General features: G+C 41.1%; 1 protein-coding gene across 2 annotated transcripts in view; it reads left to right on the forward strand.

Annotated features, from left to right (window-relative positions):
• The window catches only part of SORCS3 (sortilin related VPS10 domain containing receptor 3), a 280892-nt gene that overhangs the window by 179685 nt on the left and 73784 nt on the right, over window positions 1–27423 (forward strand). For both annotated transcript variants that reach the window (XM_035330191.1, XM_035330192.1), the window contains exons 6-7: window positions 12719–12783; window positions 19344–19462. In XM_035330191.1, the coding sequence (XP_035186082.1) occupies window positions 12719–12783; window positions 19344–19462 (184 nt within the window). The remainder of the gene's footprint in view (window positions 1–12718; window positions 12784–19343; window positions 19463–27423) is intronic.

A 27423-nucleotide genomic window follows, 5' to 3' on the forward strand; every position in this document is an offset into this window, starting at 1 on the left:
TTTATTGGCTGAAACAGTAGTTTTATTTATTTATTAAGTTTCAAGTCAATGCAAATATGTTAGGAATACATGTAAATATTAACAAAATGTTTCTCTCAACAAACCCAAAACATCCAGACATGGTTGATTTTTTTTTCACAGTTTTTGAAGTGATTTTTAAATTTAAAATAAAACCTTATTTCAGTATATGAGTAAAATTGTGAAGTAGAGAAAGAGTGAAGTCTGAAACAACGTGTCTGGATAAAGGGATCCTGATTCCCATTCACATCTGTGCTTCGTGATGCAGAGCAAATACTGGTCTGTGATATCCAAACTAGACGTTCAGTACACTTATAAAGTACTTCCTCATCACTGTGATCAGTAGCTTACAAGAGTGGATAGCAAAGTTTAAGAACTTTTGAAAGTTTGATACTTTTGTCTATGAACATTTTTTTCCCTAAACTTTATACTATCCTATTTTTCCTCTGTTGATTGCTATGGACTTCCAGGGACTTTGTGGTACATTTCATGGATATTTAAGAGAGCATAAGATCCTAACTGACCTTGAGAAAAAAAATCCTTCAGTTTCTGTCTCTGGGAGATCCTGCAGGAGGACTGCTCTACTGGAGGACTGCTCCATAGCCTCCACCTGTTCTCTCTGTGCCTGTGCTTAGAATAATGCTCAGACCACCTTTCCCAGCACAGCCTCAAAGGAAATTTCATACAATTAGTCTCTTGTGCTGTGAATTTAGGCTCTAAGCAGTAGCTGATGCATTGGAAGAACTCCTAAAGGATGTTCATTGCCTGACTTTACTGTTTTGAGATGCTCCTCTCCTTAATGTGTACTTTCCTAGGAAAATTCTTGACTTGTTTGTGAGCTCACCTGTGGATACTATGCTATCCGCTCCCTGGGCTCAAGGCTGTTTTAAGGAGAAAAAAAAAAGAGAAAAGCATACTGGCTATGAGGAACGTGTGTGATCATGAAGGGAAATAATTTAAAATGCTTTTAAAACCCATGAATTACCTAGTAAATGAACCAGAAGATGAGAGCCACATGATAGCAGACTTAGAATTTTTGTAGCACCTCTGGAATTCTGGCTGTGATAAAATGCGGCCGGAACGAACTCTTTGTAAGGTGGTGTGATCATCTCTGAGAAAGCAATTTTTGAATAAGCTACTTCTGAGAAATTTGTGTTTTCTAATTGTCTTTTTCTTTAGAAAGACAGCACATGTTCACGTGCTGGAGAGGGAGGGATTGCCCCTTCCCCAGTAAAGTAACTGGGGATGTCCTTATGTAAATACTATTGGATTTAATTTTTTTGATTTGTGTGATTTTGGTACAATTTGGATGCTAGCTATGTTTATGACTTTATTGTACTGCATCTGGCAGTGTCTTTTTGTTGCAAATGTTCATTTTTTTTAAAGACTGGAAAAGCAAAGGCTAACATTTCTGCTCCTTGGTTTTAAATTTGCTGCCTACCACAAAATATCACGTACTATATTGCAGTTACGGCTTTCAGCCATCAAAAAGCCTTTTGCTTTGGTCTCTTAGGTTTCTTAGTGTCCCTGGAAGCCAGTCCCTTCTCCTATTTCCCCATTGTAAATCCTGGATCGATTTATAATCCTCCCCATTCTGTCATGGCTAAGTGTCCAAGATGAGCAGACCAGATATACCACTTTGCAAGAAAGGTGTAAGGAGGAATTTGTTCAATGCTACTCCTAGGTAAGTGGATCCCCGTACCTTATCAGTATGGACAGCGTACGTTGGAAGGATCTGTTTCCTTCTCATGCAACAGGGTGCCAAGTAAGATGTGATGAGAAACATGGCCATGTTTCACAGAGCAGCATTGGAAGCCTAAATGCTGTGCTGCAGGCTCATGCAGCCTGCATGGGCTGATTTCGTTCTTACTCTTCCTAATAGACGTGAACTCAAACACATTAATTCCAGTCTGTCAGTAACAGAGTAATTCTTTGTGTTACTTTGTAGGAAGCAGCGATGAAAGCCAGCCATCTAATTAATATATTGAATAACACATCTCCCTGAGGCATATGGTGATCTCCCATACTGTCCTCATTTGGCAAAGCAAATCAAAACCAAGGCTGCCAGGCTGACAGTAGTATCATGTTTAGTGCTCTCTGGCTAGCAAGGAGTATTGTCTTACTTCTTTGTGTATTATTTGTGTTAGGTTTTGGCCTGTGGTTTGTACCGCACTAATCTTGCCATTTCTGGGCAAATGGGCTCATTTTCACTGTGGGTGAGAACCCCTCTTGCTTTCAGATGGCTGGCAGACAAAGATATTGGGTTTGTTTTAAAAAGATATGGGATTTGTTTTAAAAACCACCACTATTCTGAGAAGACTGGGAATATCTTTTCACCTGCTTTGATTATGGAAGTAATTTTTCAGCCATTTCATTCAGTGGCAGAACATCTGCTGACATCAGGGAGCTGAGGAGCATTCCTGGACCCACTGCCCCAGATCTCATCCCAGATGTCCCACTTGGATTTCCAGAGACACAGCATGGTGTGAGTTCTTACAGCTCCCATTTTGGGGCTGGAAGCATCCTTGTACTGCCAGAAGATGCAACCTAATGAAGAATTTATCCTCAGTAAGTACATCAGTACTCTTAGGGGCCATTTTTGCTTGAAACTAGAATTTCAGTCATACCTCAAAGCTCTTCAGGTAATTTTCTCAAGAAGAGCGAGGAAGGACCCAGATAAATTCCATTTCATTTCTCTGAACTGACTTCAGCCTCTGAACCTTTGGAAGTTTGCCTGACATTAAGTTGAACAAAAACAGTTGTTTTATTTAACAGAAGGAGCTGAACCCATGCTGTGCAGGAAGAACAGTCTTATCATGGCAAAACAGACAAGATGTTTCCACATTCATTTAAACGTGAGCCATTTGTGTTGCTCAATAACATCCATTAAAGATAAGGAGGTCTCTCTTTATGCCTTCTGCCTGTTGGAAATTAACAAACTCTCTTAAAACGACAATTCATCAGCAGCTATATGAGGCAGAATTCATTCTCGTCAAGAGAAGAAATTGAAACTCCCATCCTTTCGTTCCCTGGCGTTCCCCTGAGCCTCCTCTGTAGAATGAGATGAGTTTAATTCTGCTATTGTTAAGCATAGTGAGCACGAAGCTACATCACAACCTAAGAGCGGGAAGCAGGATCTTATTAGCTGCACTACAGGTTCTTTTAAATAATGTTGATTCAGTAACTTGTCTCTTGCTGATCATATACAGAACAAGGACGAGAAGGCAGTGAGTGAGGCTGTTTAACTTGCATATTCGTAGCAATCTAATTGGAATAGAAGATAGCAGTGGTTATTGTAGCTCTGTAATTACCTCATGGATAATTGTTCTCCACTGGGCAGAAGACAATAAAAATGGGATGTAGACACATCCCCATGTTTAGTGAAATATCAGAATTTCTGCAGCTGAGTTTAAGAGAAAGATACTGACCTGTGACTGTCAGCAAGGACTTGAGGAAGTAACGAATAATTCCAGTAGACTTCAGAGCTGATTGAAGTAGATCTGGGTTTTCTCTCACATGAGAATATTTTTTTTTTTTTTTTTTTTTTTTTTTTTTGGGAAAAAAACTAAGTAAATAAAACCAAAAAACCCTACCAGGTTTTTGGCCAAAGGGTACAGAAAGATTCTTAGGTTTTGCTCTCACAATATTTTTGGTTTTCAGGTTTTGATTGAAAATCTTTGAGGGAAGGAGACATGTCCCATTATAATATTGATTTTAGGGGCAATCTGTAATAGTGACTCCCTAAAGGCATTTCTGGATCTGCTGTAGTTTCTCCAGAATTCGTTTTCTTTCTACAAATCATTAGATTTGAACAATACATTGACACTTTGGAATTTACCTTGAGGCTAGAAACCAGCAGAGTATTACTTTTCATTTGGCCTTGTACTTTTATTTCCTTTTATTGCTCATCCAAAACAACAAATTAAGAACCCAACAAAGAGAATCTCGATTCACCTAGAGCTTGGCCGTACATCTTTGCTTCTTGGCATGTGGGTAGTACAGACTCCTGTTGCGGCATTCAACCATGAGATTTCTTACTTGAAAAGGGTAATGCTTTGGGGATGGGGACACATGGGAACTGCGCCGTCATGAAGAGCTGGGAGCGCATCTAGTACTCAGCCCCTTGGGATGCTGGAGCATACCTCTGACTTGGAGCAAAGGAACCCACAAAAGCTCCAAGGTGTCTCAGGTCTCTCCTGCTGCGGTGTCATTCTTCCACTGATGGAGAGACCTGCAAGTGGCCTTGCCCATTTTATTTCTCTCCTCTCTGTGCTGTCTCTGAGGTTACCTTTGTTTTGAGTACAATCCTATCTCATCACAAGACACATGTACAGAACTCCTGCTATCTTTGCTTTCACCCATCGTAGCCACACAGACTGTTCCTGCAGACAGAGTCTGTCTTTGTAGATGTCTGCTGCAAGAATGCTTTTTGCTTCCTGCTGCTTTGTCTTCTCCTCTTGTGAGTGTTGGGATAAATGAGTTACCTCTCTCAGCAGTATGGTTTTTGGGGACAAGGAGGTACGCTGAAGCATTTATGCTTGCTGGTCCAGAACAGAGTATTTTATTCTCCTCCTCTTTCCGCTCCCGCCCCCCCTCTCCCTCCTCTTCTCTGCCTTTCGTGACTGATAGTTAAAAATCAAAGAATGAAACAAGCCATTTGTTCTCTTCAGGTTAGCATCTGAAATGCAGTGAAACAACAGTCAGAAAAGGTTTGTGATGGAAATATAGTTTTTCACAGCGCCTTTCTCCAAAATGTATAAACTGAATGGCAAATTTATTTCCAGAATGTTAGATGTTATCCCAGGGTGATTCTCTGCAATACTCTGCAACGGGGAATGTGAAGACTCATCCTTCCTTAATTAATACAATGTACAATGCCCGTAGGCATATGGAGCTCATCAGCATACCCTATACATTCTGTCTGTGCCAAGTTTCATGCTGGCATCCCCTCTTCGGACAATTTAAGTTTTATTTTTATTCATCTACTGCTGCATTCGTTTATTAAATGAGGCTCTCACTCTGAAGCTTTTCAGAGGCACTGTATTCTGCCTTGGAATACAGTGTTAATAACTGAATCACTGAGCCTTAGCATTTCAGGCATGTCATATTTGCTGTAAGAAAGTGTTCATACAAATGAGGGGAATTAAACACACAGTGAACTGAGAATCCTTATTCTGGTGTAACACATTGCCTGAGCAGATCGTGTTTAAGATACTTTTGCTAGGAGACAAACTGAGAGCAATGAGTCTTCTAATCATTGTCTTCCATGGAGAGAAACAGCATCTCCAGCCAGGTCCTTGACTGCAGGACTGGCAGGCTGAGCTGATGGTTTCTTTGAGCATGTGTTTTGTTTTTCTGAGTTGGGCCGGAACATGGTTGATTCATGTTTCCTGAAAAACCAAAGCAATAATCTATAGCAATTCTCCATCCACATGACTTACAAAGGAAGATAGCCAAGCACTGGGCAAACATTAATTAACTGGGCTTCTTAATATAGTAGGCACTAAACTAATTTTAAATCAAATGCAGGGAAAAAGCTGAAAGTCACTCAATATGTCAGTGATCAGTCTGGGAACTGAAACTAAAACTCTGTTCTTGGCTTTCACAGATCTGTGCAAAGCACAGCTGGCTAGAAAATGTAATTTCCCTGATTTATTTATTTTTTCCAAAAAGCTGCAAACAACAATAAACAACCCCCCCCCCCTTAGATTTCCTTAGATTTTGATCTCCAAAACAGCTTCTGTGCAAGATAATCTCTGTGTTTTTTTTTTTCCCCTTCCTATAGTATTTTTCAGTATTTTTCCCCTCCTATTTCAAATAAAGAAGGATGGTGAAGGAAGAAAAGGGTGAGAAAGAAGAAAGCTAAAAATATGTCATTTTCTACTATTTCCAAAAATAGATTTTTATTCTTATTTCATTGAAGGACTTGAAATGTAAAATATTGGAAAAACAAATTGGAAAAGTGTCCTGTCCTTCAGAAAACAAAACAGAATCAAATCCTTCTGTTGGAAAATGTTTACAACTTGTCCACCATAAAGTTTTCAGACCTGTAATGACAGATAAATTATCCTGTTTGCAGACCTGTAATGACAGATAAATTATCCTCTCTGCTTTTTAGAAGTGCTTTCCTCAAAGTTTCACTGTGTTAGATGCGCGTGGGGCAGGGCTGCTGGTATATCATGTGCTGAAGCTTTGAGACGCCTTTAAGACGGTAACATCTTAGCTGGATGAGCTGATGCTTCATTAATTCCCCCATATCTTGATCCTTCTGCTGCTAGGACTTGGAAAAAAAAAAAAAAAAAGTATTTCTCAGGAGATACCTTCAGGACTGCTTTTACACATCAAGGTTCAGGTGTACCAAGACGAGGCAGAAGCAGCAGGCTGCATGGAAGTAGCTTATTTAGTTTGAAAGTAAGCAGCAGGACTGTGACTGCACCTGGGAACCTGGTACCCACTACGAGTGCTGGTTTGACGTGGCTGACAGATCTGCTCCCTGCACGACGCTCAGGCCCCAGGAAAAGTTATTTCAGGCAGCACTGGGAAATTAGGATGCCACCTCTAGCATAAGCCTTGCCTGTGCTGCTGGTGCTTTCAAACAGGTCTGTGAGTGAGGTGCTTCACCCTTCTGCCCACATATTTTTCAGTGTTTATTTCACAAAACTTCACTTAGGTGTATTGGGATTCATGGTACGGGTAAAACAAGAGGTACCTTACATAGTAGGTAAGGTACTTTGGTTTTGGTATTAGTGTATGGGGTAGAGAAAAATGTAAATCAACAGCAGCTTTGTTCAGTTGACAAATATTCTTTAAAGATTCAGTGATATTTCTTTCCCACTGCTGTTAATTTCTGAGTTATAAAGAGTCACCTTCTTTTATGCAATGAGAAGAGGAAAAAAAATGTTTGTGTGCAGCAGAGACTGCTGTCGTGTGCCTTCTCTACTGATCTGTAAGGTGGTTGAGTCTAAATATCAGCCTTTTCCTCAATGAAAGAATTGATGTAGGCCTCTCTCTTCTTCCTGCACTGCTATGTCTATGAAACTTGTAGCAACTTTGTAGTTCTGGGACCTCTAATCCACTATGAGTTTGCAGGATATTAATTGAGATATCCAGCAGTGGTGGGGATGGGATGCAGGTAGTCAGGCACATGTATGTGCATGTGTGTCCATAGCCCCTGTGTGTGTTTTTATAAGTTTGCTTTGATATACCAGGCAGAACACCTCCTTAAAATTCACTGGGACCTTTTTACAAAGCATTGGCTTTGTTGAGAGGAAATTAGATTAGAAAAAGTACTTGGCAAATGTTTTTGCCTTATCTAGCAAGCTAAGTCTTGCAACAATTACTTCTGCTGATGTCCAGAATTGTAGCACCGTAGAAATTAGCACTGGAAAAGAAGTAGAAAGCTCCAGGGACTTGGCTAAGACACTTTCTTATAGTGTCTTCCTGCCCAGATTTTTTTTTTCTAAGCTGTGTTTCAATTATACTGTGCAAGGAGGTGTTTTATCCATAACTCTTCAGAGACCTCATCACATTACCCCATCCAGCAACATCTCCCCTCTTTGGCCACAGGGAATGATGCTGTATTTATATGTTTAATAAAAAACATTATTTCCCCAACTATATATATATAGAGTCTTCCCCAGCTGTGGTAGTTTATGACATGTTGTAAGCCTGAGGTGTAGGTAGCTTGTGCGCACATTGGCTGTTACGTGTGCACAGCCAGTGCCTGACGGGACCTGGTTTAAGGCTTGGCTCCAGTAAATAGCAGAAAAACACAGAATCCCCTTGATCATCTGAAGGCAACCCTAGTTATTGATACTGAGGCAATGTGATGGAGAAGGCAGTCTGTTGGCCTTTGGCTCATGTTGTAAAGACATGTATACTTCAGCAAGGATGCTGTGTCACAAGATGCACATCAGTTGAACAGGAATTGTCTGGATCAGTTTCCCATACAGACTGCCCATATAGACATGGCCCTTTTGTTGCTCAGACGAGTTAGTCACGTGCACTGCTTGTCTGGTACCATCCAGAAGTGTTTATTCACTTCTGGGGCAGGATACAATTAAAATTGCAACAGGCTGATTGGCAACATCCACTAATTTAATTGTAACTGCCTACAGCAAGAGGATGTGTTTTCCCCCCTTTACGTATTATTCCACAATAAATGTGACTTGTTCCTTCCTATTTCCAGTCCTTATCTATGGCACAACATCCTGCTAAGTAGTCTCCATCTGTTTCCTCTGTCTCTTTGTGTGAGCAGTCACAATTACGTTCAGTCTGACATCCCAACCTGCAAACATGAGTTTCTAAGTTGGCATCTTGAGGAAGTCTCAATTTAAAAGATTTGTTTTTGTTTTCAAAGCCAAAGCTGCTGAATGCCATCTTGACTGCAAGGCACACCCCCGGCAAAGCGCTCAGTCTAGCACATCCCAGACCAAGTTTAAAAGCCCGAACCCTGTGACCTGATTTTTGACCTTATTACGTGCCCTTGATGCAAATGTTGCTGAGGTCCAGCAATAACTCCCTTCCACACCCATAAGGAATGGGTCCAGGAGATGGAGGATTAGAACATCTCTTATTCTCTGTTGATGGTTTAGGGAACAGGGATCAACAGCAGGCAGTCTGAATTGCTCAGCATTTTTGATCTAAGATGCTAGAGTAGCAAAATCTCAATGCTGCTGTTCATCATTAATGCCTGGTGTCTGGAAAGTACAGGGGAAAAAAATGCAAAATGGGTAATTCCAGGGAAAGGCAGTGGAGTTAGTGTGCAGTAGAGCACGTAAACCAGACTGAAAGTTTGTGCATTTCTTTTTTCTTTTCTCTGTTTATGCTTGCATTTTTCATTTTGAACTATATAGTGTCTTACAGAGAAACATTGTAGGAATATCTATTTAAAATGCAGAATATTGTGTTTTTCTTGCCCTTCTTGCTTGCTCTCCCTCCAGGTCAGAGATGAAATTAGAACAGCACAGTAAATGTGCATCCATGCACAATGCTCTGCCCTCGAGTTAGAAGCAAGAATTTTGCCAGGGTCCTGTCTGTCCTTCACCGTTCAAGAGCAGAGACTCCTCTCCTGAAAAGAGGGGAGGAGAGATCTTGTGAAAACAAAGAACTACCATGAGAACAAAAAACAAAAACAACAGAAGATAGAGAAAAAGTAACCATCGCTTCTTTCCTAATGGGATTCAGAAGTAGTTTGAATTCTTAATTGGCCAATGATCCTGTGCCAGCTGCAACACTAGCTGCAGGCTCCCCATTTCAAAGACTGCCTCTGCAGCAGTCAGGGAACACGTCAGCAGGAAAAAATGACCTTTCCTGTCACTTCTGGCTGCATCTTCTTTTCTCAGCATTTTTTTTAATCTGGGTGGTGATAAATGAATAGGGATGGTAGAGGATGTTGATTTAGCATGGTTTGTCACAGTGTGTGCCCTTTTCCTCCCCTCGGCCAGCCAGGGCAGCAACACACATGGATGCCTCTTGTGGGCCTTGGTATGGTTTTTTGCTATCTGGAGTTTGTGCACATGCAAAATAGAGCTGAGCTGTGCCTAGAGTCTGAGGTGTGACCAGGAGGCACAAAAAATGTTTTCAAGCTGGGCTTAGGTTTCTGGGTGTTGTTAAGTACTCTTTCCTTGAAAGAGAGCTGTTTTTCAGCCAGAGGGCAATGAAGCCCCTTCCCATCCAGCTTGCTCTGTTGACTCTGTTTGGTTGTACAGAACGTGCAAGGGAAAAGGTAAGTCACAGGCTGCTGACATCGCTCCTCATCATATTTAAGTTGCTCAAATAGTTTTGAGCAGTGCATCCTCCAAATGTCATACAGAGAAAGAAAGGATGAGAAAATGTAAGGCTGTGAAGGTGTCTTCTGTGTTTACCTTCTTGTATTGGCAGGCCGGAGAGATAGATGTAATGAGCTCTCAAGACAAGCTAAGTTACCACACAGGATGAAGGAATAGCTTTACAGTCTGTGTGCGTGTTTGCAGGTGTGCTCCAGGACCCGTGTTCACATCTTGCTTTTTCTGCTGCCTAACTTTTTTGCGTTCTTCACGTAAAGCTTCTCCAGACAAACAGTGAGGGACCATATACTGAAAATACCCATGTTCAGGAGCCAGAAGCACTGCAAAGCAAAGCCATTGTCTCTGCCAGTGGGAACAGACTCGAGGGGAGGCATGAAGAAACGGCGCTGAGTGGGGATTTGTTTTCAGTCAGAGGCTTTGATAGAAGAGAACAACTAGGTTTGGGAGAAGGAAGGCTGACCGATGCATTACTTTACAGGGTTGTTATCTGTCTGTAGATAACAGGAGCTTGTTTTGCTTTTGGGCTGCAGGAGACTGCTTTGTGAGCTTTTCCACTTGAAGTACGGCATTCACTGAGCAGAGAAGTACTGGGGGATGCTGTATGCTGGTCCTTTTGAAGTCGTCCTTGTTCTGAAAAGAACCATCAGTCTTGTCAAAACTAATTAAGGAAACAAGTAGATGGCACTGGGAAGGAAATTCAAGCTAGACTGACCTGTTTTGGGAGACTCCTGTCTCATGTACTCACATAATAGGAATTAGAAGTGAAATGGATCCACAGAGCTGTGTATGCAAACACACAACAGTAATAAGTATTCTGGCTTTTCTTTGGAAATGCATAGATGCTACTAATTTCAGTCTCTTTCAAGATGGATAGCATTGTGGCAGCCCTCATATTGATGCTTCCTTTCTGGGCTTGCCCCTTTTCTGTGGGGGAGGCACAGTGCTCCTCTGCCTGGAGGGGGAGTGGGTGACATTGGCATTGCCAACACAGCCAATGGCTCTGCGCAAAAGGCTAGTGTCTGGCTTCGAGAAGGAAATCTGGAGAGTGCAGCCTCTAGAGCGATGGCTGGATTTAGTAGAAAGCCTGCTGGGGAGGGCCCTGGGGTGGATTCCTAAAGTGTTCTCGACCTCTGCCAAAAAGTGCTGAAATTGCCGGTCCCTTTTATAAAGTTATAATGCATGGTAAGCACGTTCCTCTGTCCCGTTTGGTGAGTCACAAGTGAGAGTCACGACTGCTGAACAGCTGAGAACAGCGTTTATGGCTCATTGTGGAAAAAAGCAGAACGATTTTGCTATGGACTGGAAAGATGTGCTCTTCCCATGTACTGGGAAATAATGATGCTGCACTCTGTCGTGTTTTTCCCTGACATTTTAAGGGATTTCCTATCAGTCCTACTGTCACTGTTAACACTACCCAGATCTTTCAGAAGATTTGACACTGATAATTGCATGGTCACAGGCACTCTGGCCCGTCCTGGCATCCTTTCTGATAAGGCACAGTGCTATCTTCTTTGTGGCATCACCCTGAAACTGGTGGTAGTGATTAGGGAACAGGCTATTTCTCACCAGGAGTGGAATGATGAAAGCTCTGCCTGCACGGCTTTGTTTTGCTGTGTTGTTTTTTGCTACGGTTCACAGTGTGTTGTGAGTAGGCTTGCTATTGAAGCGATGCTCTAAGTTAACGAGCAGAGCCAATTTGGGGTACCTCCACTCTGGGTCATACTGAGCTGTTTTGGCATTTGCAGCACTGGCTGATCTTAGCTGAACCCTGGCACATACGTGTGTTTGTTGTTGCTTCAATCGCTTTTTCAGCTCCACAAAAATATATCAGAGCATCTGTATTTGTTATGCTCTTTTTTTTTTTTTCTTTTTGAAATGTTTTAGCTGTTGATGCCCCAAGGATTAAAGCAGCAAAAGATTGTGATAAAAATGTTTTAGAACATTAGGGAATTGTGAACGTTGGCTGGCTCAGAGGGAATCTATTATTTACAATCTACTGTATCAAATTCAGCTTCCACCAAATTAGAAACTGATTTTTGTCGTTGTCCCTTTTTAATCTAACCCCTTGGTTAACGCGGGAGAAGCAGCTCCATAAATCACGTGGACATCTATGGATATTTTTTCCCCCTGCCAGCCATTGCTAGGAATAAATGTTCATCTCCCAGTGATTCTTATCAGCCAGTACACTAAGAATAACATTTCTGTTCTGGGCTTGACTTTCCCTCTGCCAAGAGGAAAATTGTCTTTCTAGTGTACCTTGCAAAACATTTAGGGAGTAAAATAATAATAATAATAATAATAAAAGTGAAGATTTGCTTTGAGATGCTTGGGTTTCAACCAGTGGGTTTAGAGAAGTTCATGCATTGTTTCATAATTATGAAGGATGAATGATAAATAATGTCTTGCATTTTTTATCTGAACTTCACCATGCGTATGCACACCATTGAATATAGGGAAACTGAGATAAATGGTAGCAAGATTGCATAGCAAACCAGGGACAGATCTCACCTCACTATTCAGCTGAGTAAAACCCTGTATTAATTTCCTGTCTGTAAGCATGTGGCTGCTGTGTCCTCATCTTTCTTGCAGCATGAAAACAGAGCTCTTGTTTTTGATGGATCTTGGAACTAGCTAGCTTTGCCACCCCAGGAATGGTTGCTGTCTTCTTGATCTTGGAGACAAAGGACAGGTTGGCTCATTCACCAGCAGTTGGAAGGGTAGCACATAGTCCCTGGGAGCAGGCTGCATAGGAACACAGGAGAGACAACGAAGAGGGTGGGGGGTAGGGACCTACATGCACAGTGTCACAAGGTTGAACCGGTTTTGCTTTTCCTCACTCTTTGTCCATCTGACTGCAGCCTTTTACCTCACCTGATGTCTTCTTTTCTGTTTTTTTTCTGTCTTCCCCCCAGGTCGGTGGCAGGTTTGGATAAAGAACCAGACCTTGTACACATGGAAGCCCGGACAGCTGATGGACGTGAGTGCCTGGAGCCAATGCTGAAAAAATGTACTTTGAGTCAAGAATGGAATGGGAATTGAAATTCACTTTGCTCATTTTGTCTCCCCATTTACATTTTAATTGATAGGAAAAATGTGGGTCATGGGGTTTGATGCGAGACATATTTTTATCCTTCGACCCTGGGGGAGAATTCAGAGGCTGCAGGGCTTTTGTCTGTGGAGAGGATGGGCAGAAGCACAATCTGTTGAGCTACAGAGCAGTCTATTCTGTTCACTATTTAACTTCTTTTCAGTATCACGTATTTTACGTGATTCATGTATGAATCACGAAGAGCTGAGTTGCCATCGCTGTGCAGTACAGCCTCCATGCATTTCCAGAGGTGTTCAAAGCAGCTAAGTTCTTCCTAGGAATCTGAGAAATTGCTTACGGTCAGACTTCTCTGGCCAGAATGTCTCTATGCCCCACGGACCCTTTGACTCATTTTGAAAGGATTTTTCAGTTTTGCCTAGGATGTGTGAATAGGTCCTCCATACAAAAACGTTACGTGCCTTGAAGAGATGCCCGGATCTGAAGTAAGAAAAAGGAAAAACAAATCAAAATCAAAACCGGAAATGAATCTAGCCACTTTTTCAGTAGAACAGATTCCTCTGTAACAAACCTCCAGCAAAAACAGCGTGTATTAGAAACGGATTTTCTCCACCACTCTCTCTACAGTGCTTTAGTTATTTCTTACAGGATTTTTAGCATGTTAATGCATCTCTTTCTGGGGTGAAGCCAGCATTACTCCAGCTCAGTGCTACACACATGTGGGACATATCCCTTTTATGCTACAGGGACAGTGTAGAAAAGTAGCATAAGACTCAGGTTGTAGAGGATTTCTAAGGGGAAAATACATCATTTTTGTTGGTTACAAACTTTTTTGCTTTAGTCAAGTGCTGTGTAGGCCAGATGCTATGTGAACGAGCTTCTGTCTATCAGGGTAACTTCTCTGAGGCTGTGGATCTTCTAAAATCATTCATTGGCCTCCCACTGCTATTTAGTGATGGCAGCTGAATAAATAACCAGGCAATAAAAGCTCAGGAGTGACAGCTGTTTGTTGAATATGGGGAAAGAGCAAAAACAGGCTGGCAGGTGGGTGGGCAAGGTAGGGAGGCTTCTTCAGTGTCTTTGCTGCTGCATATGCTGTTGTCGAGATCTTAGGAGAAGTGGCAAAAAACAAGTGAAAAAGTAAGTAAGTAGGGAAACAAACTGCTGATGAGGGCTGTTTTCAAACTAAGTTTACTCTTGCTCACCCAGCTATTTGAATGCTGGATGTGTCAAGGATGTAGATGCTTCATTTGAAAGATGTCTCCCCAGTTCACAGACAACTTTATTCCTTCGGGCCTTGTTTGCTCGGGGGCTTGCTGTTTGTTCTTGTTTTAACGTATAAATTCAGCATTTTGAAATTGGCTGTTGATGTTATTGAGGGTTACCCTGAAAATCAGACGAACAGTAGTGTCAGCAAAGCAGGCCCATCGCAAAGCATCGTCCCAGCAGGCAGGACCCAGTGGGCTGTGCTGGCCCTGCTGGGGTGTCCTGCTGGGGGACAGCTCCCCGGAAGGACTCATCTCCCAGCCAAACACACCACAGAAGAATTGTATTGCTCCAATTAGAGATTTTAAGGCTTAAAAATGATGTTAGCTTGTGTTATAAAATATCGACTGCCTCAGAGCTATAGGCTCACCTGGTGTGAAATGGTACAGTCCTGTGCTTAGGAATGGCAGGCTGAACTTTCCTCCTGGCTGGCTCCATAGCGAAAATGGTCCTTCATGCTCTCACTGAAGTGGCTGAGGCACTTAGACCTGCTGGAAAATGGGTCCCTGCAATTATCTCCTCTTGGCTGGAAAGTTTGTGACTAAAGTTTTCCTTCAGTGGTTGGCAGGAGGAAAAGGAGGCTTTTATGATGCCTCTTAGTCAGTCTGGTGGCTCAGGCATTTACTTGATGCATTAAGAGACACAGATTTGAGTGTTCCCATTGCTTGGCTCTAGTCAAGAACTAGAATCCCTGTCTTCAATATCCCTGACCATTTTAAAAGTACACAATTATTCTAGAGGGGCATTTGTCTTTGGTGTGTGGTATTTGGGATTAGAATCCTGAACTTGATGAAGGTTTTTATTTCCTTTCTTCCTTTTTTTTTTTTTTTTTTTTTTTTCTCCCTTCTTTAACAGTAATTACTCATGGGATTCAAGAACTGATCTAATACTGATTCAGACACTGGAGCCTAAAATACATAAATACATTCCGTGGCTGGGAACAAACAGGTGGCAGGACACGCTAGGGTATCTTTCATCCATAAATGATTCAGGGCTGTCAGTAAACTCATGGAGCTGGGGGGTGGAAGTCCTGTTTGCTCTTTTGTTGTGTGTCCTTTGAGACATCTTGCTCCCTGGGTCTTGTCTGTGTGGTCATTAGGAATGATCTTCAAAAATAATCTATCTTCCCCAGTACATTGTCTCTCTGAATATTTGCAAGATGCTGTGAATTCCAGCGCCTAGCTGATCTCAAGCTGTTCCTGTCTTTTACAGCAGATGAAAATTTTCACATTTTTTTCCAACATCTTGGCAGAGCTATTGTAGCTGAATAATAATCTAGGCCTGCATTTCTAAATTATAAAAACATGTAGGAGCCTTGGGCACTGTACCTTCTGCCTGGTTGTAATACCGGGAAGGATGGGGCTGAATGCAAGGGAGCTAATACAAATACATGGACACAAGCACCCACAGGTGCTCCTAGGAAAGGTATATGAAACTTCATGATGTTTAGTGAGATAATCTCCTCACTCACAGGTATGATAAAATAAACAATATTTTAATTACAGAGAAAAGAGTAAATTAAAAAGAAAAACAAACCTTCCTTGAAAGATAAAATGGGTTAATGGTAACTAATTCCTGGGGAATAATAACACACTCCAAATTCTCAGTGTGGGTGACCATGTCAATTAACAATGGGGAGGTGTTTGAGCTCCTCAACTGGAAAATGAATATGCCTCTGGGAAAGCCTCTCCGTAATCCTAAGTGAAATAAATTTGTCAGAAGGGTTTGTGTGGAGGCATGGATGTTGGGATTGGAGCTGCAGCAAAGCCTTCAGGCTGCTTGATGTCCATATTGCCTCATTCACTGGTGGGCTCAGAAAATAGCTGGCTGTTAGGTTACAAGCACAAAAATTTTTGAGGCCAGCTAGTAAATAGGGGGCACTTCTCAACGCTTCTCAGTGAAAAGAAAAATAAACAAACAAAAAGAATGAAAAAGACTAATTCTGCTGTTGTCTGAGACATTATATAGACTGGAAATAATTCCCAGATCCAAGCCAACTTCTCTTATGGCAAGCATCTCCCAGGGAAAGGTAAGCAGGGCTTCATAGGGCTGCACAGCTTGGGCGCATGCCACCTGCCCCTCTGGGGAGCCATCCTTGGACAGGAACTTGGGATTGTTTCTTGCTTTCAGTCATACTAACATATGAGCTGAGTGCTGGGCAGGGAACGCAGGGGCAGTTCACCATTTGGCTTACAGAAAAATGTGAGATGTTCTGGGAATTTAAATATTAAAAAGGAGATGCTGATGATTTTAGAAGATAGTTGTCCAGGGTCTTCTGTTCTGGGATTATTACTTTGGATTTTTGATCTTCAGCTTTCATTCAGTTAAAGAAAACCAGCATTTCTGGCCTTGAAATTTTGGCCTTTGCAAACATTAAAAAAAAAAAATCCTCAGAGTTTTGGAATATCCTAATTTAACGTGTTGGTTGGGGTTTTTCTCTAGTCTGATCCTCTGGCCTTGCAAAATATCAAAATATTGAGATTTTTTACACTGCATGGCATTTTTTCTTGCTTAGATGTTACTGTTCATTATACCCTGTCATATTTTTACCTGACTTTTAAAGGGAATTTTGTGTTTTAAAGGGGTGTTTTTTGTGTGTGTTTTTAAAGGGATGTGTTTTAATGGGAATTATTTTTCATTTTATGTGGGAATTCAGGAAGAAACTCAAAATTAAACTTAGTTTTATATCCAAAGATGGGTTTGAAGATAATTTTTTTTTTTTTGTGCCTATGTTTTCTTCTGCAGGTTTTGTGTTGTAAAATATATGAAAATAAATAAACAAGTTTCTAAATGGAAAGTGGATAGGGCACTACCCCCCTTCTCCACCACCAACTTCCCGTGAATATTAATCGGGTGCCATTCTTTGAGTATATTTGATTGCTGGTGTAACACACTCGAAATGACACATTTCTCAGTAGGCAGGAAGCTAGTTGTCATGTCAACACTTGTGGTTTATTTGCATTTATTTGTGTCAGGTTTTTATTCCTCCTCCCATTCTGTCACTCAGCAGCAGCAAATTATCCCCTTTTTGGAAAGTTAAGAATATCCAGGCGACTGTGTGGGAGAACATAGTGGTGGGAATGAGCTGCTAAAAATACAGCTCCTGACCTCTCCTCCTGGTTCTGCCTAATTTTAGTGCTACCTCGAAGAACAGGTCAATGCTGCTGAGCTCTTTGGGTTGAATAACAATATGTAAGACCCTCTTGTTTTCTCGTGAGTTTCTTCCACCCACTGTAAAGATGCCTTAGGTTCCACATTCAGGACCTAAACAGCAATTCTGGGTGAAGTCTGTATGTGTCAGTTGATGAAAAGCTTTTATTTATCCCAGCTGAGGGTCTGACCTCTCAACTGCTGATGGTATTTTATGCTGGGAGAAAGCACAGCCCTTCTGCTAGTCCAGTTATTTGGCATTGTCTCTACGTCAGATGTGTTCCACCATGCACCATATGCATTAATTACCTCTAGAAAGTCTGAGCTGGCACTGGCAACTGTTATTGCTGCTTCAGCATCATCACCGGGCTATGTTTTCAGTGCGGGGCCAGATGTATGCAACTGCTCTGAATCAGCCACACAGCTTTTATTAACCTGGAATTCCCAGTGCCTCTACCAGGTCTGCAGCTTTTGAAGACAGGCTTTTTTTTAGTGATGCAGCTGGGCATGAACATTTATCAAAGTTTGGTTGATTTTATATATATATATATATATATATATATATATATATATATATAAATTCTTTAGACCTGCTTTGTGTTCTTTTTGCATTCTTCAGGTGTGTTGGTGGGCCTAGGCAATGGAAGGTGAACCTACCAAACTTTGTGAATCTGGTTTTGAACGTGAGAACGTTAGCTGAGTGTCAGAGGATCTCAGTTGTGCCCCCACTCCTTTGCAGTTAAACACATTTTGCTGTTTCTAAAGACACAGATGAAGGACAATGGCAGAGGTTATGGGATGGACAATACTATAAGAAGTTCCGCTAGTCTAGTTGCACCCCCTTTGAACTTCTTTTATCCTTTTAGGTTAGTTCAGCAAGGTTCTTGTTAATAGGTGCAGTCATGCGAACTAAAATCACTGCATTAAGCTCACCTCAGTCATTACAAACTCACTGTTTTCATCCTGAATGGTACGTTCTCACTCTTTGTAGAAAGTCAACAAGTGCTTGAAGCTAAGAAGCCTGTAAAAGTGCTGCAGTGTAAAAGATATGACCCTTTTATCATTGCAGCCATCATTTCAATTGTATTTTCATTTTCTCCCTAATTTGCAGTTTTCAGAAGAGCAGTTGAAAGGCAGAGATGGCATATTTAGATTACATACATCCAGAGACACAATACCATGATTATTCTGTTTCACGAGACCCTTTCTTAGCCTGAGTGAAATGACGTTTAATCCCCTGTAACCTCTGGCAGCTTGTTGGAGGTGAGCCTGTCTCTTCTTGCCACTCTGAGCATCTGGCTATATATCTGCTTTCTCATCCAGGCCCCTCTATTGAAGCATCTTGACTGCCTTATGTCGTCTTCACATTGTTCTCTCAGTCCTATTTCTTCTCTCAAGCAATGCCAAGGACTGGCAGGGCATCCCATTACTGTGAGGGTCTTCCTGTCCTCTCTTCAGACAGAAGTATTTTACACCTATTGTATGTAGCTACTGTTAGGACTCTTTAGCTAATCGTGCTATTTCATGTCCATGGCATTTTCCTACCTAGCTTATATATGGCTATAATAACTGTTCATCTGGTGATAAACATAATTTTCACAGCAGAATAAATTAAACTTAATAGTGCTGGTTTGGACTTCTTTTTCTCCTTGCATGCTACTCCCACAATAAAAGCCAGATGTCAGGCTAGGGTATTTTAGGGGGAGAATGGAAATATAATACTCAGTAGGACAGTGGAATGGATAAATTCCACCTAGGTGGCTTTTGAAATCTTTTATTCTCTATATGGTATCATCATCGGTTTTCTGATGCATTTATGATCTGTACCCTCCACTTGTCAGAGGGATATCTACACAATGGGAAAGGGAAGAGTGGGTATGGAAGTGTGATGAATTCGTGACTCCAGTGAGCAGTTACAGTTTTAAAGGTCAGAGGTGGATCATGCAATAATGTCTAGCTAGTTGGAGACGAGATTAAGACTTCCCTTCAGAGACCTTCTTCTGAGCTGCTGATGACATTTTCAGACAAGGTTTCTACATGGGTATTTCTCATGTGTACGTATTCTCCCATTACAGACACCCACTATTTGACCTGTCGGATCCAGGAGTGCTCAGAGACCAAAAGGACTGGGCCATTTTCACGCTCCATTGACATCAGCTCCCTTGTTGTTCAGGATGAATATATCTTCATCCAGGTATGTTGACTTGATGAGAACGTGACAAGAACTCTGTCTGCACAAGGTATTCGTTCTGGGGAAGAGAGAAGGCATATTCTTAGGACAAGTGTGTGGGACTGCAAACTGTAAGAGCAGGGAGTCTATATCCACCTACTGTAGATTGCCAATGCAGTCTGAAACAACATAATTGATCTCTGTTCCTCACTTGTCTCATGTTGAATCTGATATATTTTAAGTTTGCTCATCGATAATCATGAGGGTCCACGTGTTTCACAGAAACTCTAGCTTGCTATCGTTGTGTCTACTTGGAAATTGCAAAGAAGCTACTGTGAACTGAAAAGAACAGAGAAGAGCAAAGCAAAGGTGTGAGTGATCATTATAACAAACGGAAGGTTTATGCTAATTTGACAGTCAGGTAATGCTAATGGATTGAACAAAGATTTGTAGTGGGAGGTAAAATAGCAGAGAGATTGGAAAAAAGATGTTACAGGACACCTTCAAAGTAAAAGATGGCTGTAAATTGTCCAGCTAGTTGATGAGGGTTTTGTAGAAGAGGAGGAAGTGGCAGAACTTAAACAAGAAACTTAAAGTTTTTGAGATTTTCTGAGAAAACACAGGCTGAATGGTATGAGGCCATCTCTCCCTATTTCATACCTATGGAGTTGTGATAAGAATCATGCAATGTCTAAGAGAAATTCCCAAAGATGTGCCATTCAAGTGAACACCATAATCTAGGCTGTGGTAATTCCAGGGTACAGAGAACTCAGGAGACAGAGATTAGACATGATGATGGTATCTAGATGTCCCCCTTGCTGAGGAGTGGGAATGAGATGAGAAGAAGCTTTAATCTAGGTGGTAAAGGAAAGACACATGCTTCCTTTTTTGACTAAGACTGGGTTAAGCAAAGTTCCTGTATTTCTTTTTTGAAGGAATGTTTTTTCTTGAATGCAATGCAAATTGTAAGTTCTGTACCATTTATTGTGAAATTATTCTTAAAAATGGAAGTTTAGGTGGGAAGGCTGATGATCTGTGCTGGGATAAGGTGAAGGACTGGATCCGTATGACCCAGGAAGACTGCAATATGGAAAATGCATGCACATGAGTAGAACTGGCAGTCTCTTCCTCATGTGAGCAGGGGAGTGAGCTGCACTGGAGAAGATTGATTGTTAGGGAAGCCACAGCCCCCCTCGTTCCCCCCATGACACCCAACCTTCCACTACTTCGTTTGGCATCGGGGGGACACCTGCTGCTAGAATACACTGAGAATGTAGCTGTTGCATCTTAGTCATGATTTCACTAGAGGTAAAGGCTTTCCAATCAATAAATGCTGTTAGTCACCACAGAGTATTTTTGAAAGACTTTGTTAATCTGGAGGTTTATATCTGGCTGAGGGCATTGTGGAACCTCCAATTCTTTATGGTTAGCTTGAGGTCTCGCAGACATTCCTCACTGCACGGCTCTCACTTGTGTTAAAAGAAGAATGCTCTGTGTAGAAGCTTGAGCTTGCAGTGATGGCATCTGCCTGGTGTGTGCACTCCTCTGACTTAAATTAGCAATGAGTGGAAACAATTGCTTCAAGTTTTTTTTTTTTTTTAAAAAAAAAGTTTGTATACAAACGTGTATGTATTTGCAATACATCAAGTGACTTGGATGCCCTTAGCATTGTTTTATTTCAACGTTATGGGTATTCAGAGTGAAAATTATATACCTCCACTTCTTAAAAATTTTAAATGCACAAACTAAACATTTCTACTGGTTTTGGCAGGCAGGAGACTCTCCCTTTCACAGGCTGTCTATTGCTTTTCCTTCTTTTTTACATCCCACTTGTGGGAATGCAAAAAATGCCTGGAAACTGGGCATGGACTGAGCCCATGTAGTTCTCAAGCAAGACGCAGACACTTCAGATTCACAGCACACCCCTTTCTGAGCTGAAGGTGTGTTAAATCCACCGTGTCCAGCATATGGTCGATGGGCTTTGCAGAGTGTTTGCTTGGTACATATGTAGGAGTACTGATACGTCCTGGATGTATTAATCTCAGAAGTCATGTGATGTAGCTGCCTATTATGGGATGTGTCAGATTCACTGTGTGCAATATCTCATGCATATCATTCTGTCTGGATAATCTTGGGCATAAATATGGGAGCCAGCTCTTCTGAATTTCAAATATTAGAGATGAATAAATAAATATCAAATTAAATGTTAAGAACCTGGTGAGGCTTAATAGCTGCATAAAAGATAGGTGCATGAGCTCCCATCTGTCTGTGCTGGAACAAATCAGAAGTAATGTTGTGGAATAAAGAGGGTAACTCATTTCTTTTAATGTTCATCATGAAAGCATTAGGTTTTCAGTCTAAACCAGTAATCTGTGTTCCCCTCGGGTGGATAGATCAGAACCTTCAAGGGCAATCAATCTTTTCCTAGACACCTATTGCAGGATGAGAAAAGTCTCTCTCTGTATGTTCTTTTGTCTTTAACATTAGAAGGCACCCAAGCGTAGCTTAGAGAAGACCCATAACTCCCCAACAGCTATAATAAGGGAACGTGAATCCCAACTACTGATACCAACATTTCAGATTATCTGTACGCAGCTATTCACCACTGTATATCCATTCTAATCAAACTGATAAACAGGCCTGTAGTGTCGGATTCCTGGGAAGAATTAACCTGTATAACTGTGCACTCAAAGCAGATGTGAAGTTATGGCGCATAACGCGCAGAGGAAGGGAGAATATGGAAAATGTTACAGTGCCATTATAAATCAACGCTTCCTTATGTGGAGTGTTGTTGCGCAGCACTTCTGAAAGGATCTTGCAGAATTCAATGCAAAGAAAGAAAAATAAGAATGATCCTATACTCGAAAGAAACTTCCCTAAGAAGAGAGGTTGAAAAGATTGGGACTAGTAACCAGGCAAAGGAGATAAATAACAGCACAAAATGAAAAATATAAAAGGTAACGAAGAGGGAAGAAGTAGGTACTAAGAGATAACAGGAAGAATTCTTATGAACAGAATAGTAGGTCATAATTCTGAACTTACTGATGGACTTTCTATTTGATGGGCCACTAGCTGTTGAAGGATGCCTAGCACATCTGTAAGATTCGGTAAGTCTGCATAAATTGATACATAAAGATACAATCACGCCCTCTGCTATGTGTGTGTAAGATTTCATTCAGTTCACAGGATTGCTCTGGTGTAGCCAGCGGCCAATATCAGCCCCTTCCCTCATAGTTAATATTTAAAATCCGTATAGCTTGCAAAGTAGATCACTTATTTGAGAAACCTTGGAATATGATACTAAGTGTAAATTTATTTACTGTACACAAAAAGGAGCTAATTTTATGAAGGTGTGGGAAATACTAGCTGCAACTTTGCCATTAAGGTCAATTTCAATTATGTTCAATTATATAGCTGTGCACTAGTGAAGCCAGTAATTTAGAGCAGTACCACACCTGTCCCTATAAGTGCCTTTGAATACTTTCTACTGAATTTGTATCACTTTCTAAAGTCAGGTGCAGATGTAACCCGAAACTGTGTATAAGATTTGACTTCCTGACAAACAGTTTACATTATAAACCGCAGGGGTCAGGAACTATCTTTTGTTTTCTATATGTATCTAGGCTATTGATATTTTGGAGAATTTCTATGGTGAAAATGAATCACAGTGTTGTTCAGGGGAAAAGATTTTTCAAGCAAGTCAAGTATCAGTATGAGTAATAGAATTGCTCAGGTTGCTGAAAAGAGACTAAAATGCAACACTTTAATGAACGTGGGGATTATTTTGCAGAAAATTGTTTTGAGCGAGAAGCATTGTTTGGAGCAGAAACTTCTTATTTTTCTCTAAGTAGCATTGATATTATTTGCTTGCTTAGTTCTTTAAAGTAGCTATGAAAGAGCAGGAATGATCTATGTAAGTTTCCTTGCCAACAGATGAAAAAGTTCCACTGAAAATGCAAGAAAGAATGAGCAAATGTCATTGCTTATTGCAGAGAGTGAAAAAGTCTGGGCTGAAAAATTCTCAGTACAGTGTTGCTTATTTGTGGTGGTCTAAGAACTAATGCGGATATTAAAAAAAAATGGCAGTGCGTTCACTGGGAATCAGCTTTGCTGTAAAACCCCATTTTTTGCAGAAAGCAACATTCACGTGGGCAGTCCTGCAGCTGGCAGAGGGAGCTAATCATTGCTAAGTTAAAGTCATTCCCAAGTATGTTATGGTAATGTGGAGGTTATCTCAGGTGCAATGACTCAGTGGTTCCCTTGGGTGCCTGGAGTCCTGTGCTGGACAAGTCTGATAAGCAGCGGGGACTGAGGACATTCCCAGCTCAGTACTGCAGCCCCAGGTAAGGACTGGATTTTCCCACATGTCAGGTGAGGGACAGTAACAAAGATGAAAGTTTCCAGGTTGTGTGGCATGAATATTGCTGGCAGTACTGCTGTTACAGTGCTAGTGGCCTAAGGATGTGAGTGAGACAAAGTTTACAGGGAGAGGAAGTATTTTTTTATGAGATCAGAACTGATAGAGTTAGAAGAGGCACAGATAAGCTTTTGGGCATACGCATGAGATCCTAAGGGACTTGAGGAAGGATTTGTTATGTGAAAAATACCTTCCCTCCCCCAAACTATAGAAGTAAGTCTCATAAAATATTTCTCCTCCCTATTAATCTTGTTGTGTTTTCCTTGTGTAAACTCTTCAGTGTGTGGCTTTCCTCCCAGAGGTCATACCAGTCTAGCTCAACATCCAGTTAACGCTGTCCCTATATCTCCCTGAAGTTTCTGTCTCTGTCAGTGCTTAGTTACCTCAGGGTAACTTCGAACCATTTGATTTGAACTGGCTGTAAGTCAGTACAGAGATGTGTGGATGGGCAATCAATACCTATCATGACTGTTTTTTATGCCTTTATTTTTCTCTGAGATGGTACAGGGAATCCGTACCATCTGCAGCTGAAGTCGATCTGAAATGTAGCTCAGACTTTCAGCACTTTCCATGGCACTGGCAGAGCTCCTGGATACAGCAGGCTCTTCCGATTTTTAGAAGAAGCTGATGCCTGGTTTGAATTGGGGGGGATGCCTGTTTTCTCTTTAAGACCAAACAAATGCCTTTTGAGATGGACACTCTTAGGACTGCCTTTAGGGCTAAAGGCTTGTGGTGTCACCTTGTAGGGACAAGAAGTGACACCTGCAAGCCCTGGTTGAAAAAGGCCCTGTTCACTTGAGGCTCTGCTCCGTTTCTACTCTAAGTGGGAAATTACTTGCACCATTAACCAGAGATGTATGCTGAGAAGCATTACGTTACCACTTCCCAAGGCCTTTAAAGAGGGAGAACATGAGGGCCTCCTCCCTTTTCCACTCCCATTACAAAATGTAACATAATGTCTTGTGTTCCTGGTTCTCAGGTACCAAGGCATCGATGTATTAATCACTGCTGTTGTCCCTTCCCTGGCTCCTTCTGTTATTTTCCCTCTTGGGATGATTTCTTGGTAGCTTTCTATGCCATTTCATTTGTGGTTCAGCATCCTGGAAACCCTACGAGCTGCACCGCTCTCTCTCGACTCCTGATTCCTCTGGTGTAGGTTATCCTGGGACACGTGAAGGTCCCATTCGCAAAAAGCTAAGCTGCTCTGGTGGTTGCCTTTCTTCTGTGGATGACATAATGAAGGCAGAAGTGTGAGGTGAGCAGGGAAGAGAGGGTCTTGGCTGTTGTTAATAGTCCTCCTGAATGAGACAGGATTGGCAGTGTGGATGTTAAGAAGCAGAGGATGGTGATCGCTCACAGCTTGCACATGCAGCAGTGTGGGAGCAGCTGCAGTTATTTTAGACAACAGGAATTCCATGTGGAAAGTGAAAAGTTTGTCAAAATGCTCTTCATCATCTGAAGTAATTCTACACTTAGAGTTTTACTCACTTCAGAGAAGTGTACGGCAGGGCAGTATCTCAGCCTGCTCACTAGGATGAGCAAGAACAAGCAAACCCAGAATTTTCCTAGATGTTCTTATGTAGAGCAGCTAAGTGTAACTCTCACAATACCCATCTAAATAATTCCTCTGGCTCATGGGACCCACCACTTTTGCCAAAAGCTGTTGAACCATTTCAGTCTTCTTTTGCATTAGAAGATCCCCTTAAACACCCTGATGTCAGCATTTGCCCATAATTACTGATAGCTTCTTAGGGCAACCATCAATAATATTACCTTTTCTGGATGCTTGGAATCTCATCAATGTGTGTCCAAAAATCGTAGTTGAAGTGATATGATGGAAAATGGCTTTTGTAAAAAATGCTTCTTCTTTTTTAAATCTGAATCAAATTCTATTTTTATCAAATTTGATATCTTTATGATATATTTTTTCCAGGCTCCGTAAAAAAGACAAATATTCATTATTTACAGCTTTAGAACAGGGGTGGGAGCGCATTTCATTTATTTTTAAAGGTTTATGGAGAAAAAGAAGTTCCTAATTAATCTATAAGCTATATATATGTTTGAGCTTAGCTCAGAGAAATAGTTTATTACTGTATTATTGCTTGTAACTGTGGTTATTTAGTCAAACTTGGAAGTGCCGATGTTTAATAGAAATATACATCAGCGTATATTCCAAGTTTATCAAGTATTTAAGGCTGGGCTAAATGAGTGTGCTTTGCTGAATCAAATACAGTTGTCAGGTGAGTAGACATCAACCAGCAACCACAGTTGAGATTATACCAATTCGTATGGATACCCAACTTCAGCTCTCAAGCTGTCAGTTTAATAACTTAAGTAGTAAACTTCCCCAAGAATAAAGAAAGGTAATTTATTTATTTATTTATTTTAATGCGAAACCTCTCAGAGAAATGAGATAGCGAAGAAATTAAACTTTGATTTCCTGGTCTAGAGCCTTCTTGTGATTTCTGTAGAAGCTAAATACACTATGTTCAAATACATATTTCTTTCCTCCATTTTTTAACTAGGAGCCAAAGGTCTTAACAGAAATCAATCTGTGCAATTTATTTTTAACTTCACCCTGCTTAGCTCCAATTGATTTTTATCTTTGCAATCGATGCTAGAGAGAGCGGCTTGGCGGGACAATGGAGCACTCTCCAACTTGTAGGGTTTGGTCTTTGAGTCTTTTATTGAAGAAATCATTAAAAGCTTATTATGAAACTAATAGGATGAAGACGTTTAAATGATGAACATGATTACACCTGTTTTACTAGTGAATAATGCCTGCTACCGCTGATCTTCTTTTGCCCCTATTTAAAACGTCTCTTGCCCCTGTTCAGAATGCTGGACAGCTCTCCAGTGGGGGAAATTAATCCATACAGATGAAAGAGAGTGCAACCCAGGTGCTAGTTAAAAGTCTTCTTAAAGCAAGATAGGCATTAAGTAGTTGGCTACTTTCCTATTCACTGCTGGGTGTTTTTTTGTCCATTTCTAGCACTATTTCATCTTTCCTGTGCCAAATGTTATCAGAGTTGGAACATGAAACTAAACATCTGCTGATAAAAATTGATAATCATTTTTCTTTTATTTATTTATTTACATTTATCTTGTTTCTAGGGCTTTTTGTGCTGTGCTTTTTCTTTTTTTTTTTAATCACTCTCTCCTCTTCCCACATCTTGTATGACTTATCAACAGTGTCTGCAGCTGGAGATGTAAAGGATTACTTTGGCAGACTCATATGTTTCCTCTGAAATCCCTCATGAGATTTAATGTGTATAATTATCCACCTCTCTTAAGTTGGTTTCTGTATGGGTAGTGTGCATTTGCCACTCTAACATGGCTCGTATTTTGGTGTAACTGTGCACATTTTCTGCAGGAGTTGCTTTTAAAACAAATCCAGGATTTTTTCTCCAGATTACTGCATCCTATCGCTTTGCCATCATAGCTCTGAGGGAAGTGAACAGGGACAGTAAAATAGATGCAGCTTTGTCTCTAGTAAATTTTCACTGATGGGTCTGACGCTCTAACATGTGGCATGTTTTCAAAGCCTACTGAATTTAGCAGGCAGCTT

The sequence above is a fragment of the Oxyura jamaicensis genome, chromosome 6 (assembly GCF_011077185.1).
Source record: "Oxyura jamaicensis isolate SHBP4307 breed ruddy duck chromosome 6, BPBGC_Ojam_1.0, whole genome shotgun sequence".
Lineage (NCBI taxonomy): Eukaryota > Metazoa > Chordata > Aves > Anseriformes > Anatidae > Oxyura > Oxyura jamaicensis.